The sequence below is a fragment of the Mytilus edulis genome, chromosome 2 (genome assembly GCF_963676685.1).
Source record: "Mytilus edulis chromosome 2, xbMytEdul2.2, whole genome shotgun sequence".
Lineage (NCBI taxonomy): Eukaryota > Metazoa > Mollusca > Bivalvia > Mytilida > Mytilidae > Mytilus > Mytilus edulis.
The window spans coordinates 10,730,000-10,750,093 of record NC_092345.1 but is presented as its reverse complement, the minus strand read 5'-3'; the positions used below and the strand labels follow the sequence as shown (position 1 = coordinate 10,750,093).

The 20,094-nt window shown below is 32.9% G+C and overlaps 1 protein-coding gene across 1 annotated transcript in view; it reads left to right on the top strand.

Annotated features, from left to right (window-relative positions):
* LOC139511430 (multidrug resistance-associated protein 1-like) overlaps positions 1-9,881 on the top strand; it is a 57,104-nt gene extending 47,223 nt beyond the window's left edge. Inside the window, exons 22-30 of the mRNA XM_071298175.1 lie at positions 238-548; positions 885-1,084; positions 3,515-3,635; positions 4,511-4,612; positions 4,957-5,100; positions 5,584-5,742; positions 6,015-6,181; positions 7,004-7,198; positions 7,678-9,881. Of these exons, the coding sequence (XP_071154276.1) occupies positions 238-548; positions 885-1,084; positions 3,515-3,635; positions 4,511-4,612; positions 4,957-5,100; positions 5,584-5,742; positions 6,015-6,181; positions 7,004-7,198; positions 7,678-8,458 (2,180 nt within the window). The 3' untranslated portion in view covers positions 8,459-9,881. The remainder of the gene's footprint in view (positions 1-237; positions 549-884; positions 1,085-3,514; positions 3,636-4,510; positions 4,613-4,956; positions 5,101-5,583; positions 5,743-6,014; positions 6,182-7,003; positions 7,199-7,677) is intronic.
* Positions 9,882-20,094: the final 10,213 nt, after the last annotated feature.

The window sequence follows — 20,094 nt, the reverse complement described above, 5'->3', positions numbered from 1 at the left end:
CTTTAAAGTTTTAAAAACAGAATTGACTTATAGTGTCAAGCAGCAAAACCTTACTAATACTGTTCATTAAGACAGTTATATATATTCTTTATAGTGAAATATCTGCTGATCTACATAATATCAAGGTTAATTAATCTGACTTGCTGTGTCACTCTGTATATATCTATATGGGTAAATACAGGATGGGTTCCCTAAAGAAAATTGAAGACCCTATTTTTTGTTCTTATTTTATTGTAGCTGCCTTTGTTTTGATATATGCCACCCTAGTGTCAGTGAAAATGGTTCAAGCAGCTGGAAAAATTCATCAACACATGTTAGACAAGATAATGAGAGCTCCAATGGGATTCTTCGATACGACACCGCTGGGCCGTATAATTAACCGATTTTCAAGTGATGTAGAAATGATGGATACGGCACTGCCATTGACCTTCCGTATCACTTTGAACTCACTTTATCTAGCAGTAACTACAGTTATAGTCATCTGTATCAATACTCCAATAATACTAAGCACAGTTGTACCTCTTATGATCTGTTATGGAGTAATCATGGTAAGTATGGGGACAGAATTAGTTGTCATTTTACTTCATTATTTTGCTACATCACATGTATTTATTCATTAAAATTTTTATTTTATTTTATCATTATTCGAATTAGAAATATGGAGTGGGATCAATATTTATTTATGTTGGAATTCATGAATATTTTTTATCCAAAATATGATGCTGAAAAAATCTTTTTTATACATTATATAATAAAAAACATTTTTTATACATTTAGTTGGGAACCAAATATTTAAGAAAGGGGAAATATTGCCATTGCTAGTGTATTTAATTTGTTAATGTCATCTATCTGCTAACAATCTGTTAAAACTTATTTATTTGTAGAGATTTTACCTGCCTACCTCCCGTCAGTTAAAGAGATTAGAATCTATACACAGATCACCAGTCTTTAACCACTTTAGTGAGACCATAGCTGGTGCTATAGTGATTAGGGCATACAAAGCCTCAGAGAGATTTATGAATGAAGCTCTGAAGAGACTGGATAAAAATATGGTTTACTACTATGCTTTCTTCAATTCTGCAAGGTAATTTTAATGTATATTTTTAGTATTTAAACCTTTTAACTAAGACAATTGATGACAAGTGGACAAAAGTGGGAGATTGAATAATGCTATGTCTTTAACAGCTGCAGAAATTATGCAAAATTTTAAACTTCAGTCATTTGCCAAAAAACTTGTGCACAGTTAGTGAAATACTAGATTTTTACATTTGATTACAAAGAGATTACTTGGAAAATTAAGACTTCCATTGAAATTATAGGGATACAGATATGTGTAAGGCCAATCAGTTTTAGTTAAGGGTTGTCTATGGGAGGCCCCATCCATGACCATGTTTATTAAATATTTTAATCCAGGGAAAGGGTATGCCTCAAAGCAAAGCAAATACATTGATATATTCACCAGATGAACTAAAGTGGGTTTGGAGCTTGACATATTGTACAGACACCTGTTAGTTGTTGAACACTGCCCTCTGGATGTCTTGCATGTAGTGATTGTTTTTTTAGCCTTCGACTGCGGTTGAAAAAGCAAGACATAGCGATCCTACATTCCGTCAACGGCGGCAACAGTGTCCACAAATATTCACTCTGTGGTTAAAGTTTTTGAAATTTTAATAACTTTCTTATGATCATAAGATAGTATCCAGAAATAAATTTTGTAAAAAATAGTCCTGTTTATCCATAATTGACTTATAAATGGACTTAGTTTTTCTGCCGGGAAACATTAAATTCACTCTGTGGTTAAAGGTTTTAAAATTTTTATAACTTTCTTAAAATTTCCTTTATTTGTACCAAACTTGGACAGAAGCTTGTGTATGATCGTAAGATAGTATCCAGAAATAAATTTTGTAAAAAAAAGTCCTATTTATCCGTATTTGACTTTTTAGTGGACTTTGTTTTTCTGCCAGCTAACATTACATTCACTCTGTGGTTAAAGTTTTTAGATTTTAATAACTTTCTTAAACTCTTCTGTATTTCTACCAAACTTGACAGAAGCTTGTGTATGATCATAAAATAGTATGGTATTCAGAAGAAAATTTTGTAAAAAAAAAATCCTGTTTATCCCTTTTCGACTGATAAATGGACTTAGTTTTTCTGCCAGCTAACATGACATTCACTCTGTGGTTAAAGTTTTTAGAATTTTAATAACTTTCTTAAACTCTCCTGTATTTCTACCAAACTTGGACAAAAGCTTGTTTATGATCATAAGATAGTATCAAGAAGTAAATTTTGTAAAAATATATTTCCAGTTTTTCCTTATGTGACTTATATATGGACTTAGTTTTTTTTCCAGTTAACATTACATACAGTCTCCAGTTAAAGTTCTTAAAAAATTAATTACATTAATAAAGTAGGCAAGACACTGGGTTCTGTGGAACTCTTTACAAATTTGTATAAATGGATTGCTGTCTCAATGAGATATATATATACCACATATTTTTATTTAATTCAAAATTTAAAACTGCTAATACTTTTTAACCGGATTTTTGTGACAAAAATGTCGGTTATTGATTTGGGGATGTACGGCGGGCGGTCGGGCGGTCGGGCGGGCGGGCGGGGGCGGGCGGCAATCAAATGTTGTCCGTGCATTAACTCATGAACCGTTCAAACAAAGCTTTTAAAATTTTAATATGTTATTCCTGACAACTATACGAAGGTCAAGTTCAATAATGGCGATTTTGACTTTTACCGTTCAGGAGTTATGGTTCTTGAAAGATTGAAAAATGGAGTTGTCCGTGCATTTACGCATGAACTGTTCTACCAAAGCTTCCCAAATTTTAATATGTTGTTACTAATGAAAGAATGGAGGTCAAGTTCAGTAATGACAAATTTGACTTTTACCGTTCAGGAGTTATGGTTCTTGAAAGATTGAAAAATGGAGTTTCCAGTCATGTCCGTGCATTTATGCATGAACTGTTCTACCAAAGCTTCTGAAATTTTAATATGCTGTTACTGATGACAAAATGGAGGTCAAGTTCAATAATGACGATTTTGACTTTTACCGTTCAGGAGTTGTGGTTCTTGAAAGATTGAAAAATGGTTTTTCCCGTCGTGTCCGTGCATTTTCTCATGAACCATTCAACCAAAGCTTTTGAAATTTTAATATGTTGTTACTGATGACAAAATAGAGGTCAAGTTCAATAATGACGATTTTGACTTTTACTGTTCAGGAGTTATGGTTCTTGAAAGATCGTAAAATGGCGTTTCCATTCAGGTTGTTGCAATACTCATGAACCATTCAATCTAAGCTTTTCAAATTTTAATATGTTGATACTGATGTCAAAATGGAGGTCAAATTTGATATTGACGATTTTCACTTTCACCATTCATCAGTAATGGTTCTTGTGATATTGCCAGGACACAAATAAATGTTAATAAATCCGGTTTGCTGTCGTTGTGACAGCCTCTTGTCTCTAAATATAGTGATACTATTCAATCTATGATTCCTTAATTTTAGGTGGCTTGGTATCAGATTGGAACTATTAGGTAACATCTTTGTGATAGCAACAGCTTTGTTTAGCATTTACTCTGACTTGGATGGATCTTTTGTTGGTTTATCTGTTGTTTACGCAATTCAGGTTTGTATTTACATATGCAAATTATAGAGCATTATTTCTATATTTTAGTTTAGCTTTTAAACACATAATGATGTTTTTTCCTGTATAATCCATACAACATGTGTCATTTTGTCACAACCAGTAGCTTGAACAGTTACCTATCATTTTATTATATTTTTGAACATATATAAAAAAAAAAAAAATATTTTGGCAAAGTATTAACAAATTTTATCATTTTTAATTTACACACCCATACCACCTTTTTTAAGCATTAAAAAGGAGGATTGGGGAGTTGATATATATACCAAAGCAGTATTAGATCAAAAATCTAAACAAAAACAGAAAAAACATTTCAAAGGAAAGAAGATAAACAGGCAAAATACTACAGAGAAAACTAAAGACTTAGCAACACAAATACATTCAAAAACAAGGAGGGAACACATTTATTTCTCAAGTGATGACATAGATGTCATTTTGTCAGTCATGCAGATGTGCATCAAAGTAGGTTTGAAGAAAATGAAACTTCATTCTGAGGCAGATACCAAAATTATCTCCTTTTGAGAAAACATCATACAGTCAGTTGTAATAACAATTTCTTTAAAATATTAAAGAAAATTCACATTACCGTAGCTTACATAATACAATACTATTCATAAACAACATAGTATTTGGGGACAAACTGATAGTAGATTACACAAGGCTGATTTTATAATTGACCAACCTCAATTTTTATGCAGTGACCATAGTAGAGAGCGTGATAGTGATATATGAAAGCAAAGTTAATGCCTTACAAGCTAATTGATAATATTGATACTGAATTCACTTCAGGTCCAATAATGAGACTCATGACATTGTATTGTTTAAATACTGTACATATATGACATTGTATATTTTAGGCTACTTACATACTGAATCTACTTGTGATAAACATGAGTGACCTTCAGAGCAATATTGTGTGTGTAGAAAGGATAAAAGAATATACAGAAATTGATTCAGAGGTAAACATCTTTTCCTATTTACCCCATCTTAGTCATAGAGGATATTTATGGTACAATAACTTCCACATGTAAGTTAATGTAAGACTTCTAAAATTCAGTTCTCAAAAACTAGTTGACCTTCAAACCAATTATGCCAAGATGCATGTTTTAACACAAATCATAAATTAATAATTTTCTCAGAACTGCAGTGTGATAAAATAAGACAAATCGTTTTACAAATTCTGTTTTATATTCAATTTGGACCACTTTGACACCTCACTAACATTGTTAAAATCATCACTGATAAAATGAAAATTTAACCAACACAATTTCCAGCAATAAGAATACTTTAATAATGATTTTAGGCTAATTGGAGATCTACAAAGAAACCACCTGACAACTGGCCAGAGAAAGGTGAAATTATCTTTACAGACTTTAGAATGAGATACAGAGCTGGTACAGAGCTGGTTTTACATGGAATTAATCTAAAAATACATCATGGAGAAAAGGTAATGTCAAGGAAGAGGGTGTGTAGGAGGGGGTCTCGTCCAAAATTCCTGAGATAATAAATGCCAAATCCAGAATCAATGAAATCAGGTCCTGCATCATGATAGAATTAAATCTCAAAATCCTGAATTCATGACAATTTAATTGGCTGTTCCTAAATTCGTGGGCATTGTAGGGCTCAATTCTGATGTCATGAAAAATGTCTCTCTGCAACAGAATAAAAATGTATGAAATAGATAAGGCAATTTTTCTTAAAAAAATAAATGAAAGACAGTTTAATGGCAAGATCAACTGTTGCTTTACTCTATCTATATGATGTTCACTTCATGATGGTTGTAACAATATTTATAATTGAAACCAATGAGGCATTGTTTGTAAAAATAAATGAAGACTGTTTTATGACAAGTTCTACTGTTACTTTACTTTGTCTATATGATGTTCATGTTAAATTAGTTATATATTTATAATAGAATGTCATTATATAGATTGGCATTGTTGGAAGAACTGGAGCAGGGAAGTCATCATTAGCTTTGGCTCTTTTCCGTCTGATAGAGGCCGCCAGTGGGGACATCACTATTGATGGAGTCGATATAAAAAACATTGGTCTACATGATCTAAGAGAAAAAGTTACAATTCTACCTCAGGTAAATTAATAATTTACTGTTAATAGGGTTTGAATTATTGAGAATTATTAGTATTAAGTGTTTTGGTCAACATGATTTGAAATAAGGTTTTCTCATTTGACGTAATTTTGTAATTTGATGATGAAGTTTCTAGTCTAGGAAAAAGTTGTAAATCTTAAACTTTGATGTTATGTCAAGAAGCAATAAATATTACACTTTTTTTAGAAAATAATTTATATTGAATGTGGAAAAACTATTTTGTAAAAAAAAAAGGTTGTATATATATATTAAAGGATCCTGTCCTATTTTCTGGATCTCTGAGGCTCAACCTTGACCCTTTTTGTTGCTATGGTGATGATCAATTGTGGACTGCTCTGGAGCATGCTCACCTTAGAGAAAGTGTAAATAATTTGCCTGGAAAATTGGATTTTCAATGTGGAGAGGGTGGTCAAAATCTGAGGTGACTATATGAACAAAAGAATATGTTGAATATCATCTAATGAGACAGCAGCCCAACAACACACATTTATCATTCAAAATTTACAATATGGCATTAAAAATGACTAGTTGTTCGTTGTCTGATTATATTTTACACACATAATTCAATTGATAACAGCAGATACCTATTTAGGTATTGGGATAAACATAGGGTCATCCTTATTAAAACTTCAACTTATAAGTGATGTCACTGTAAAATAGGTTTTCATCTGATTGAGAGGGGCAATATAGGTACAAACATCATTGGATGATTTAGAGGGGCAATATAGGTACAAACATCATTGGATGATTTAGAGGGGCAATATAGGTACAAACATCATTGGATGATTTAAAAAACCAGGGCACAATTACCAGTTAGTATGTTGTTCACCAAAATCAAAACTTTTACATTATTACATTTTTTTTTACCTGGGGAACTGTATATATGACATGAAAAATAAGGAGATGTGGTATGATTGCCAATGAGACAACTATTCACCAGAGTTCAATAGGCAACTGAACTGCCTTCAACAATGAGAAAAACCCATAGTATTGTTGACCATAAAAGACTCGACAACAAAAAATTATGAAATATTTATAAATTAATGGTATTACCAAGATCATGAATATTACACAGAATAGCAATTTGGTGAATTTTAAACCTAAAACAAAAATGGATATAACTTGAACATATTTTAGGTTTTTGGCAAATGTTGAACTTGTGATGATGACAATAAAATCAAAGATTTATGTCTGCAAAGCTATGCTACAGATAACTCACAAGTTAAATTGTTATTGTTTACAGTGTAGGACAAAGACAGTTGGTATGTCTGGCTAGAACGTTACTGAAGGAAACCAGAGTTTTGGTTCTGGATGAGGCTACTGCTGCTGTTGATTTGGCTACTGATGATTTGATACAGCAAACAATCTTCAGAGAATTCAAGGATTGTACTGTACTAGCTATAGCTCATAGACTGAAAACCGTTCTAGATTATGATAGGTAATTCAAGGATTGTACTGTACTAGCTATAGCTCATAGACTGAAAACGGTTCTAGATTATGATAGGTAATCTCTATATTCTGAAGACTTCAAACCAAAAAATGATAAAAAAAAAAAAGTAAATCATGATAAAACACATGCCCTACTAATTTGTATTTTTTTCACTGCTGGAACACATTATTAATATAGCTTCAACTAAAGAAAGCTCTTCTGAATCTACTTTGTTTACAGACCTTTTGGTGTTTGTATACTCTTTTAATTTAAGGACTAAATATTAGCTTTCATCTTAAAAACCAACACAGAATGGAAAATTTTTTTTGGTTCTTAAACAAACATAGGTGAAAATAACTATCAAAGTAGGTGCAATTGGAGTATCCTAAAGTTTGTCATATCTGAACTTTATAGTACACAACTTTAAAAAAAAGTTTGCAGGTATGTAGTCAAGTATTGGCACTTTATATATTTTCACACTTTTGTAGAATTGTTGTAATGGATAAAGGAAGGATAGTTGAAGTTGACAACCCGAATAACCTGTTAGCCAATGAAAAGAGCATTTTTTATGGTCTAGCTAAGGAGGCGGGTATAGTGAATAATGGAAACGGCCAAGAGCAGTTGAAAAATTCCATTAGGTATTTGACCAATCAGCAACCAGTTCAAAACGTAATATCATCCAATAGAAATTCACATGACAACCAGATAGGAGATGTTATATCACAAAAAGACAAAGAAGATAATATGTCAGAAAAAAGTTCAAATGGTTGGTCTAGTTATTCAGGCAGATCTGGCAATGAGGGGAGTGCTGAATTATCAAATGGTCAAAGGAAAGACGTTAAACATTTTGTGGATAACATCTCTGTTGATTCAGTCAGGTTTGGAGATGTTACTATAGTTACTCCACAACAAATTTTACCTCCATCTTTAGAGAGTGAAATATCTGAAACTACTGCCGATTCTGAGACTGGTTCTGAGTATGGTGAATCAAAAGAGGAATTAGAAGATACAAAGAGAAATGATTCTGGCTCTGACAAAACTTTAAAACATCATGTACCAGTCAAACAAGGACGGTCCTTAGAATCATCATTGAATGGGTCAGAGAGTAAAGGCAGTAGTGAAAAATCTGAGTATTATTCAGCTGATTCACAATGTCCTGATGAACTTTTAAATCAACATCTAGTCCGGCAAGAAGGGGAGGCAACTCAAACTCATTCATTTGAGAAAGAGCCTCCTCATGAGAGTACAGAGAAGACAGATATGTGTTAATGTTCTTTATAACAGACAATATCATCACTTGGCAGCCTGTATCATCTGTTGATTTTACAGAAATATTACACCTGATTTCACTGTCCTAGTTGTACAGGAGGGGGTCTCAACATCAGATTAATGGCTAAGATTTATATTTTTACATGAAATCGTATGGTTCAAAATATTTTTTACAACAGTAGGTCAAATGTAAATTTGATCTTAATAGTCCTTAGATATATATAGTTAATGCATGCTTATGTTCGTAGTGCCATATAAAACAAAGATTCAGTTAATGAATGCATTGTATTATATAATTTTTAAACTCTGTTGTTGTGAAAATTAATCCATATTCACAAAAAAGTGTAATAAAAATTGAATGTCTGATGTGCTGATAAAGTTCCAAAGATTTTTTTGTATTATTATAATGATTAATTTTTTTTAACGTCCTTATTGTAAAATTAAATATAAACCCATTTTCAAAATGGACAAAAGGAGGAGATACACTAAGAGAATTAATTCAGTTATTGCAGAGTTTTAAGATTTTGATCTACAAATACTTTAAAAAAAAAATCACAAATTTATTGTAATCTTCACTTTTTCTACATTATGTTTTGGAATGTAGTAAAACTTTAATAAAAATGAAATACCATGTAGATATGAGCATATAATTATTTTAAATAATTATTCAACTTACTTTTTCTGGAGATTTCTCTTTAATACAGTCTTTGTTATTTGTGTTTTCCTCTGTTGATCAACGTTAAGATATGTCTTTTTTTAAGCCTTTGAACTTTGCAATCTAAAAAAATATGCAGTGGCAGATCCAGATTTTTTCATAAGTGGGGGCCTACTGACTACCTAAGAGGGGTGTCACTCCGGTCATACTTCAGTGAATCCCTATATAATCAATCAATTTTTTCAAGAAAAGGGTGGTCTGATTTGCAACTTGTAATACCAGCTCTTGTCATTTTCTGTCAGCTAAGCTATTTTACTAGTTATTGACCAAATAGTATTGGAAAGGTCAATTTTCTGTTGAACTAACTTGAAAGTCCTTTGTACAATTTAAACCACACTTTGTACAGTTACAGATTATGATGTATCAACTTTGCAGCTTCTAGGATTTTATGGAATATTCTTGATTATCTCAGAGTGAAGATAAAAAAAATCATATACATGAAGTTAATCAATTACAAGAGGGAGGAGTGTGATTACAGTGATATTTATCTTTCATATATAGTTTACATCATATCATCAAAGGTCCCAAACACAGGGTACACATTCATTTTGTCTCAGCTTATGTTGGTTAAATTTAACAATTACCTGTAATATGTGATAGTTATTTATAGAAATAGATATTTTTGTAAAGTATGTTTATTTAGATCTGTGTGTTTTTATATTTATTTAGCTTTGTTATTGTTGTTGCTTTTTTAATAAACTTTGAATTTATGATACTTTTTATCTTTTTTTTACCAGATATCAAATGTCAAGGTAAAAAAATGTGTGTTTTAGTTGACAACCCCATGTCGGTCCCTCTGTTCCAAACTGTGTCCACTCTTAGAGAACCGTTATTATTTCATACTTTATACTTGACATGTATATTAACCAACACCAGAGGGTGTGCCATAATGTTTGTACAACTTCCTAGGTCAAAATTCAAGGTCAAAAACTTTAGTTTCAGTTGACAACCCCATGTCCTATGGTAAAGACTGTGTGTGCTCTAGAGAACCATTATGATTTCAACGTTTATTTTTGACTTGTTTGTTGAACAACACCAGGGGGGGGGGGGGGGGGGGTGTCATAATGTTTTTATAACTTCCTAGGTCAAGGTTCAAGGTCACTTAGATTTCATTCAACAACTCAATGTCCTATGGTAAAGATCGTGTCTACTCTATATCTCGAGAACCACTATGATTTCAAAGTTTATACATGACATGTATGTACAACTTCCTAGGTTAAAGGTCTAGGTCAAACACTTTGGTTTTGGTTGACAACCCCATGTCCTATGGTACAGATCATGTCTTCTCTATATCTTAAGAACTGTAATGATTTCAAAGTTTATACTTCAACTCATATATCCATAAGTCACCTAGTGGTCAACAATGAATTCACACCATGCAGTCATATCACTATTATACTATGAAAGAATATTTATCAGTATAATCAAATTGCCCAAAATATCACTCTAACTTAAAAAAAAAAACCTTTGACAGTAGTAAAAGAAGTTCTCTATGTGCCATCCTTAGAGCAGATGGTGTACCATGAGAAATAATCATCTTAATAAAGCTTTCTACTACAACCATGATGAATGATGTGTATTACATAATGGTCAATAGTCAGTATGGTTCCTAATAAAGAAAATGATTGTTAGTACATGTAATTCTACATTTCTTATTCATTTAAAACATAATATAGTTTTACTGTGTCCTGTCTTGGCTATATGAGTATAGTTATATCATCTGTGTCAACAGATTCTATCAGCCTCGTAATTTAAATGCATGCTAAGCTTTACTGATTGTTAAAGACCGTATGGTGACCTATAGTTGTTAATTTCTTTGTCATGTTGGTCTCTTGTGGAGAGTTGTCTCATTGGCAATCACAACACATTTTTTTATAAATACAAGTAGCCGAAAAGAAGGGAAGAATGGAAGGCACGTTTGCAGCACCGAAGGAAATAGTTGTCCCTAAACAGGCTAGGATAAATGAATTCAAAGTTTAGTCACTGATGATCGAATTTAGCTCATCGAAATGCCTTTTACATCGACTTACATTTAAACAAAAATTGACAATGAGGGTCAGGTTGAGAACAAAACTACGAGAAACGATTTGGAGTTCATCTTACCAGAGACATATAATACAATTGTATTATATGTCTCTGATCTTACTAAATGTGAACTTTTAATTTTTTTTAGTAGCAACATATTCCTGTAGCGCCTGAATATTGAGTTCATATCCCTCAATTGACACGACATGCATTACCTTGTATTTTCAATCATTATTTTCTTGGTGAAGGTTTGCTCTTCAACTTTATACTTGTTTGGCTTTAAAAGATATTTTGATATGAGCGTCACTGATGAGTCTTATATAAATTTTTCGAAAAACTAAGGATTTTCTTAGCCCAGACATAGATTACCTTAGCCGTATTTGGCACAACTTTTTGGAATTTTGGATCCTTAATGCTCTTCAACTTTGTACTTGTTTTGCTTTATACTTATTTTGATATGAGCGTCACTGATGAGTCTTTTGTAGACGAAACGCGCGTCTGGCGTACTAAATTATAATCCTGGTACCTTTGATAACTATTTACACCACTGGGTCGATGACACTGCTGCACGGCCGACACTCGGCTAACCGAGAGATTGGTCGGTTAATCTATATTGAGTATGCGGCTATATCGGCGGTGGGTCTGTTAATCGGGTTGGCTAAAGTCTGTTAATCAGGTGTTATCGAGAAAATCATTGAAAGTTCAGCATGTTTCATTGTATAACTTTCTAAATATATTTTCATTATAAAAAGTATTCATGTCTAACAAAACAATTCAATGTACTGAATTCACTGGTGTAATTATTATTTTCCTAGCTTCGATGTACGATCTATAAAATGAAAAGGCGGATTACTCATCAATAAATTTATACACATTTTACACACATAAAATGTACACAAAATGACACATTGGTTAAATTTACTTGCATTCAATATTTTGAACATCGAAAAAAGAAAGGCATAATGTTTGTTAACCATATTGATATCATTGTGTGAAAAATCTACACGAAAATCTGTATTTTGGTGACATAAATCAATCTTTATTTAAAACCTGGTCTGTTAATGGGTCGGATGTATAAAATCCGGTCTGTTAAGAGTTATGAATGGCAATAAAAGTATAATTTTATTGCTATATGGGGTGTTATCGGATCAAATGAGTAGGACCAAGACGAGCGGTTAAAATATACGAAAACAACACATGAGCAATGAAACATAGCATATACGAAAACAACACATGCAATTGAAAATTGATAAAAATGGTTTCAAAAAGAGTAATATTAAAGTAATATTAATTTCATCCAAGAATAATCGCATATATCATGTTGATTTTGTTTAATTGTCATGAATGACACAAATTTGTCATCTACATTGGTAACCAGTATATAAATCAGAGATAAACGTCGTAATGTAACTAAACATCAGTAAGTAAAATATATTGGGATGACAAAATATGAAAAAATAAAGAAAAAATAATGAGTAAGATAAATAAAATGTAGAAAAAAATGACATAACAATTTAAAAAATACAGAAATAAACAATATCCCCAATCCGGACCCTCATGGTATACACGAGAATCTGGATGGAAACGCAGAATATAGAATAATATATAAGGACAGTAGAGAGTGATACATTGCTAAAAACGAGAGAAAAATAATACTTGTTTAAGAATACACACATGAAACACCGATGGCTGTTGAAACAGTAACGGAGGATTGCGATGTACTTATATTGGTGACAAATTTGCTTGCGTTTCCTATCATGATTTTCTTGATAGAGGGTTACTGCTCACAAGGAAGCTATTAAACCAAGAGTTCCAAATGGTGAAGTTGAAATCATCCCTTCGTAAATTTTACGGACGCCATCACGAGTTGGTTGACCGTTATGGAATAACCGTTTCACAAATGATATCGGATATGTTCCTTACGTCGTAACTACAATTCCCTTCCCTTTCATGAATGTGACCTACCGAATTAGACTATTTACCGGATTTGTAATCACATAAGCAACACGACGGGTGCCACATGTGGAGCAGGATCTGCTTACCCTTCCGGAGCACCTGAGATCACCCCTAGTTTTTGGTGGGGTTCGTGTTGTTTATTCTTTAGTTTTCTATGTTGTGTCATGTGTACTATTGTTTTTCTGTTTGTCTTTTTCATTTTTAGCCATGGCGTTGTCAGTTTGTTTTAGATTTATGAGTTTGACTGTCCCTTTGGTATCTTTCGTCCCTCTTTTCTAGAAGTTTACATGCGGACAACTATAGTAGCAGGTTAATGCCATTTTGCGTTTTAGTGTTTTCGCCTTACATATTCTTTATGGCGAAAACGCGAAATTGCAAAGTCGAAAACGCGAAAACGCGAAACCGATTTCTTGTTTTCGACTTCGCGTTTTCGCGTTTTCGACTTCGCGATTTCGCCTTTTCGCGATTTCGCGTTTTCGCCCTATAGAATATGAAAGGCGAAATCGCGAAAACGCGAAATGGACTTCAGCGGCCACCATAGACAATTGTAGTTCTCCTCTGCTCTTATGTAGAAAGGAACTAAACGTGAAACTTAAAATAACCAAATGTAGCTGCATTCGCTCCTTTCCGTTTACTTCTTTAGAGTGATTTGTAAACAACATATGATTAAGTAATAGAAGAAAAGAACCAATTGGATGATGCTGACGAATTAGGGTTTAACGCCCAGTGACAAATATCATGTTCATATGTGAACGAGAACACGTTATATGTACCCTGTGTTGTATTAGAAAGACACATAGTCGGAATTGAGAACGTGCTATTTCGAACAGACACAAAAATTAAGGCTGATTGAAAACGTCAATAAAAAATTCATGCATATTCCAGAGGCCAATCCATATCACGCTATATTGAAGTGACACACCCTTCAATAAAATGCAAAGAAAATCAAAATAAAAATGCTCTTTCTAGGATACTGTGGCACCGTATTGTCAATTTTGTTTACTCAGGAACATCTCATTCTTAAATTTTTCAAAAGGAAAATATAAAGGTAGCAAAATTATTGCCGTGGCTAAATAACTCTTAACTGACACAATTTTAATTGTCCAACCCATTTACAGACTTTATTCCCATAATATTCACTAAAACGTGGTATTATTCACGTTATTTTACAATTATGAAATATTTACTAATGTCAATTTATTTTTTTGAACCACAGTACTATTTTTTGTCCTTTAAATGATATCTAAATTTGTTTGTTTCGCCTGTTATTAAAAAAATTGCTATGCGTATAAGCATACATACACAAATATTCGAATTATTTGATAATAACCGCCATATTTCTGACTTGGTGCATGACATTTTTAATATAATAAATGGTGGTTTGAACCTGGTTTTTATGACTTCCCAAACCTCCTGCTTGTGTGGCAATGTTAAAATAAACTCATCATAGACACCAACATTGATATTTTGTTGTTACGCCAGACGCGCGGAACGCAAACCTCTACCAAAACTCATCAGTGACGCTCGAATGAAAAAAGTTATAAAAAACCCAATTAAGATACGAAGTCGAAATTCCTAAAAGTTTTCCCAAATACAGCTAAGGAAATCTATTCCTGAGATAGAAATGCCTTACATAATATGTCGAGAAATCGAGAAATCTATTTCATTTCCCGTTTTCGGTTTCGCGTTTTCGCGTTTTTGCTTTCTTGATTTCGCGTTTTCGCTTTCACGCTTTCCCGACTTCCCGATTTCCCGATTTCCTGATTTCTCAATTTCTCGATTTCGCTTTTTCGATTTCCCGATTTCTCGATTTCGCGTTTGCAAAGTGAAAGGAGAAACGCGAAAAGGCAAAAAGGTGAAATGACCGCTTCCAGCCACCATACAAAAATCTAAGTTTTGTAAACAGTTTATGTATAAGTGTGACCATATCAATGATAATTCAAGTCAACAGAGAAGTGCTGATAATCTCGGGTAATATTAAAAAAATCCACCAGTGGAATCGACCCTGTGGTTGTACATTGACTCATCGTAGATACCAGGATACGTGTATTGAAAGAGCCATGACATTTGTTTTTATTTACAGCTATTCATAGATTAATGAAAAAGTATATTGTACCCTGGCAGATGTTTATTTACTTTAAAACTGTTCAATTTCTTGACATCCAATCACAGCGCTCCTATTAAAGTTGACTTCCTTCTCCGTTTTCCCTTAAGGTAACTGCATTCGGGAAGATATCGGCGAATTAGTGTCTGGGAAGTCAGTAAATCATAAATTGCATATTTATGAAGATTTTAATAATGTAAGGGAATTTCTTTTTAAAAAAAGGTTGACCTTCACTTCTTTTAGAGTAAAACTTGGCCATTCAAGTATATAAAACATCATATTCAACTTTTTTTTTAATTTGAAGTTCCATTTAACTTTAATGAATGTAGAGAAATCAAAATGGTAAAATGCTGTTTGTTTATGTTTATAAATAAGCAACACGATCCGCGCCAAAATCCTGATATGGTCTCGGGTGCTCTGGGAGAATAAGTAGATCGTGTTTTTCTTGTGGCAACCGTCTTGTTGCTCATGTAAGTTCAAATTCGGCAAAAAAATCTTATTTGATGATGCTATATTTGAGTATATGTGGACGGAATTGTGGTTACGACAATTGAAGCATACGTCATTATCTGTGAAACATATATTTCATAACAGGCAACCAACTCGCACGTCATCCGTAAATTTTTCGAAAAAGGTGATATCAACATTACCACTGGGAACTCTTAGTTTAAATATTCCTTGTAAGCAACAACCATCTATTAAAGAAGTCATGATAGGAAACTAGTTCTGAAATGATGTTTCAACTCGAAGATATATCCTCCACATGGAAATAGGTAAAATAACAAAAATACCAAACTCCGAGGAAAATTAAATACGGAAAGTCCGTAATCAAATGGCAAAATCAAAATATCAAACATACCAAACGAATTGATAACAACTGTCATATTCCTGGTGTGGTACAGGCATTTTCTTATATGTAGAAATGGTGGATTAAACCTGGGTTTATAGCTAGCAAAACCTCTTACTTGCATGACAGTCGCATAACATTCCATTGTACTGACAACGTTGTGTGAATAAAAAAAACAGACACAATAGGTAAAAATGTCAACAATTGTGGTACAGCAGTCAACATTGCGTTATAATCGTAATCCCTATAAAACAAACAAATATGTAACAAAGAAACACAAATAAAACGTTATATGGACAAAGCACATTAGCAACCAACTCGCACGTCATCCGTAAATTTTTCGAAAAAGGTGATATCAACATTACCACTGGGAACTCTTAGTTTAAATATTCCTTGTAAGCAACAACCATCTATTAAAGAAGTCATGATAGGAAACTAGTTCTGAAACTAGTTGCGAAAAACAAGAATACAAAAATTAACCATTGCAGTGGAAGCGCTGTTGGAATGTTGCTAAATGAAACAAATTTCAAAGTTAAGACATTATAAGTTATATATACCGTCCTCGTCCTGGCAGATGTTTATTTACTTTCAAATTGTTCAATTTCTTGATTTTTTTTTAAAACTGAGTCTGTTTAAATACTTTATAACATATCAAAATAGATGAAAGAACTATTTCATTTATGCTTTGATTTTTTACCTCAATATCAACGTACTAATGATTAGTTAATTTGAAGTAAGGCTGACCTTATACTGAACGAAAATCGTAAAAGAAAAACTTATCTCTAGAGTTGTCTCCCATTTTTAGCTAACTGTAACTTTATGTTACGACAGTATATGTGGATACTAAAAAAAAAGTTTCAAAGACCTGTTAGGAAACATACAATCTAAGTCTCTTTCATCTTGCAATAGTATCTATAAATAATTTGAACTTTATAACCTTGCACTTTCAATGCATGTAAAAACAAATCGAAAGAATGGACCAAACTTTGTACCATTAAAGAATGGACAACATTTATTTTATGGACTGATAAATCATACTTTTGACATTTCAAGATGATTGATTTCTTGATTAAAAAATACTTGTTACGTTTTGAGGATATGTTTTTTTTAATCGGCATTCCTATGGGAACAAACTATGCATTTGTTCTTGTCGGTTTATACCTTTATGTATATAAAGCAGATTACATACAGAGCAGAATAGAAAGAATATTGTTAAAATTCAAGTTTCCCTAAAAATGTCCTCTTACTTGATAATTCAAAGTGGTGGCTAAGTTAAACACATCCGTATTCCATCGATTTTGAAATAAAGGTAAACACTGATGAGTGTTGTTTTTGCACCCCTATTTGGGACATTTTTTCCTATTGCATCTGTTTGTTTTGTTCACTCATCGTTGTCATTATAATGAAATTTAAAGCGACTGTCGTACAAGTGAGAGTCTTGGCGCTATAAAACCAGGTTCAATCCACCATTTTCTACATAAGAAAATGCCTGTACCAAGTCAGGAATATGACAGTTGTTATCCATTCGTTTGATGTGTGAGTACTTATAATTTTGCAATTTGATTAGGGACTTTCCGTTGTGAATTTTCCTCGGAGTTCAGTATTTTTGTGATTTAACTTTTTTCTGATACAGTTAAAGTTGTATCATAGTTTAACTTACATCTAGACAATGACAATAAGGGCCGTTTGAACTAAAAAAAACTAAAACAAATTGTCGACAACAGAGAGCATTTTAGATTCCCTTTTGCGAACTGTCCATTTCTAGAGACACATGTATACATGTAAGGATGAAGGTTGGTACCTATTAACGCGTTTAAACCCGCTGCATTTGTTTGCGCCTGTCTTAAATCAGGAATCTGGTGTTCAGTAGTTGTCGTTTTTTTATGCGGTTCATAAGTGATTCTCGTTTCTTGTTTTTTTACGACCGCAAAAATTAAAAAAAAAATTGGTCGTATATTGGTCTCACGTCGTCGTCGTCAGCGTCGTCCGAAGACGGATTGTTTCCGGATAATAACTTTTCAATAAAATTTTAACACAATGTTTATAACCACAAAAGGAAGTTTGGGATTGATTTTGGGGGTTATGGTCCCAAAAGTTTAGGAATTAGGGGCCCAAATGGGCCAAAAACAGCATTTATCTAGTTTCAGGACAAAAAGTTGTGTATTAGTTTTTCAATTGTTCTGAAATTGTACCACAATGTTTATTACCATAAGTTGAAGGTTGGGATTTATGTTAAGGGATTATTGGGCAAACAGTCAAGGAATTAAGGGCTAATAAGGGGCCAAAAACCGGCATTTTCTAGTTTCAAGACAATAACTTGTGTGTAACTGTATGGATATCTCTGAAAGTGTACCATATATTCAAGTTACAGGGAAGGCTGGGCTTCAGTTTGGGGTTAATTTTCCCGAGGAATAAGGGACCAAAAAAGGGATAAAAAGAAGCATTTTTCTAGCTTACAGACAATAACTTGTGTTTAAGTGAATGCATGGATCTCTATAAATTTTCACAAGAAGGTTCAATACCAATAAAGGAAGGTTGGGATTGATTTTTTTTGGGGGTGGGGGTATGGTCCCAATAGTTTAGGAATTAGAGGCCAAAAAGGGGGCCCAAAATAATCATTTTGTATTTTTCAAACAATAACTTATGTTTAAGTGTATGAATCTCTCTGAAATTAAAGCACAAGTTTCCATACCACGAAGGGATGGTTAGTATTGACTTTGGTAAATTATGGCTCAATATGTTTCGGAATTCAAAAAGGGGAAAAACTAGGTATTTCTGGTCAATGGACAATTAAGACAATTTAAAAGCAGTGTTAGAGAGGTAATTCTAAAACATTTAACATACAATGTTGGGTATGTTCGCATTAACCTCCCTTACACTACTTGTATATTATGTATAAAGAAATGTTAGGTTTTGAACTAAAAAATAGGGGGGTGGTAGTTGTTTTCAATTTTTTTCCCAAATTTCTCAAATTCAATATTTTTAAAAAAAAAGTTAAAAGGAGAAATCTTTAATTGCACAATATTGCGCAATAGATGTGTCAGATCTTGACATTTGTTTTGTGTCAGAAACTCGTTTTATGTCAAAAATTTGATCGCAATCCAAATTCAGAGTTGTATCAAGCTTGAAGGTTGTGTCCATACCTGCCCCAACTGTTCATGGTTCGACGTCTGCTGTCGTATAAAGCTTCGCCCTGCGGAAAACATGGTTTTTATATAGATTCAACCGTTGGTTTTCCCGTTTGAGTGGTTTTCGCTAGTCAATTAAGGGGTCCTTTATAGCTTGCTGCACGGTATGAGCCAAGGCTCCGTGTTGAAGCTCGGCCGTACTTTGACCTTTAATGGTTTACTATTACAAATTGTGACTTGGTTTGAGGGTTGTCTCATTGGCACTCATAACACATCTTCTGATATCTATGATCATCTATATATATTATATAGTATAATAAACTGAAAAGAGATCAAATTAATCAACATAACAAAATAGTTACATACAACTATTAATGGGTTCTTGAAGTCACCAGTGAATGTAATTTATAAACCAATTATTGGTGTGTTCATTTTCAACAATTTGGTGGTTAAAACAAAAGTCACAGACGAAAAGGTGGAAAAATAAATTACTGGTTTTATCTGTCCTGTGATGGCCTGCATAAACGTACAGGAATGTGTCCGCTAGTACTCTGCAAAATCTGGAAAACATGTAGTTCCAAGATATCTCTATGGTACGGAAGTACACTGAATTTGCACAAAAGCTGACATACTAGTATGAGCTAGAAAAACTTCAGAGAAAAATATTTAAACAATTACTTAGTCTACCCAACAGGACTGCATCCTCTGTCCTGTATATTCTCCTTCAAACTATCTCAGACATTAAAAAAAATCTTAAATAAATATAATTTTCCAAATCAAAAAGATATTATAGAAAAACCGCCATCAAAATACGAATGGAAAAAAAATGCCGAAAAGAGCCATTAATATATACAATTCAAA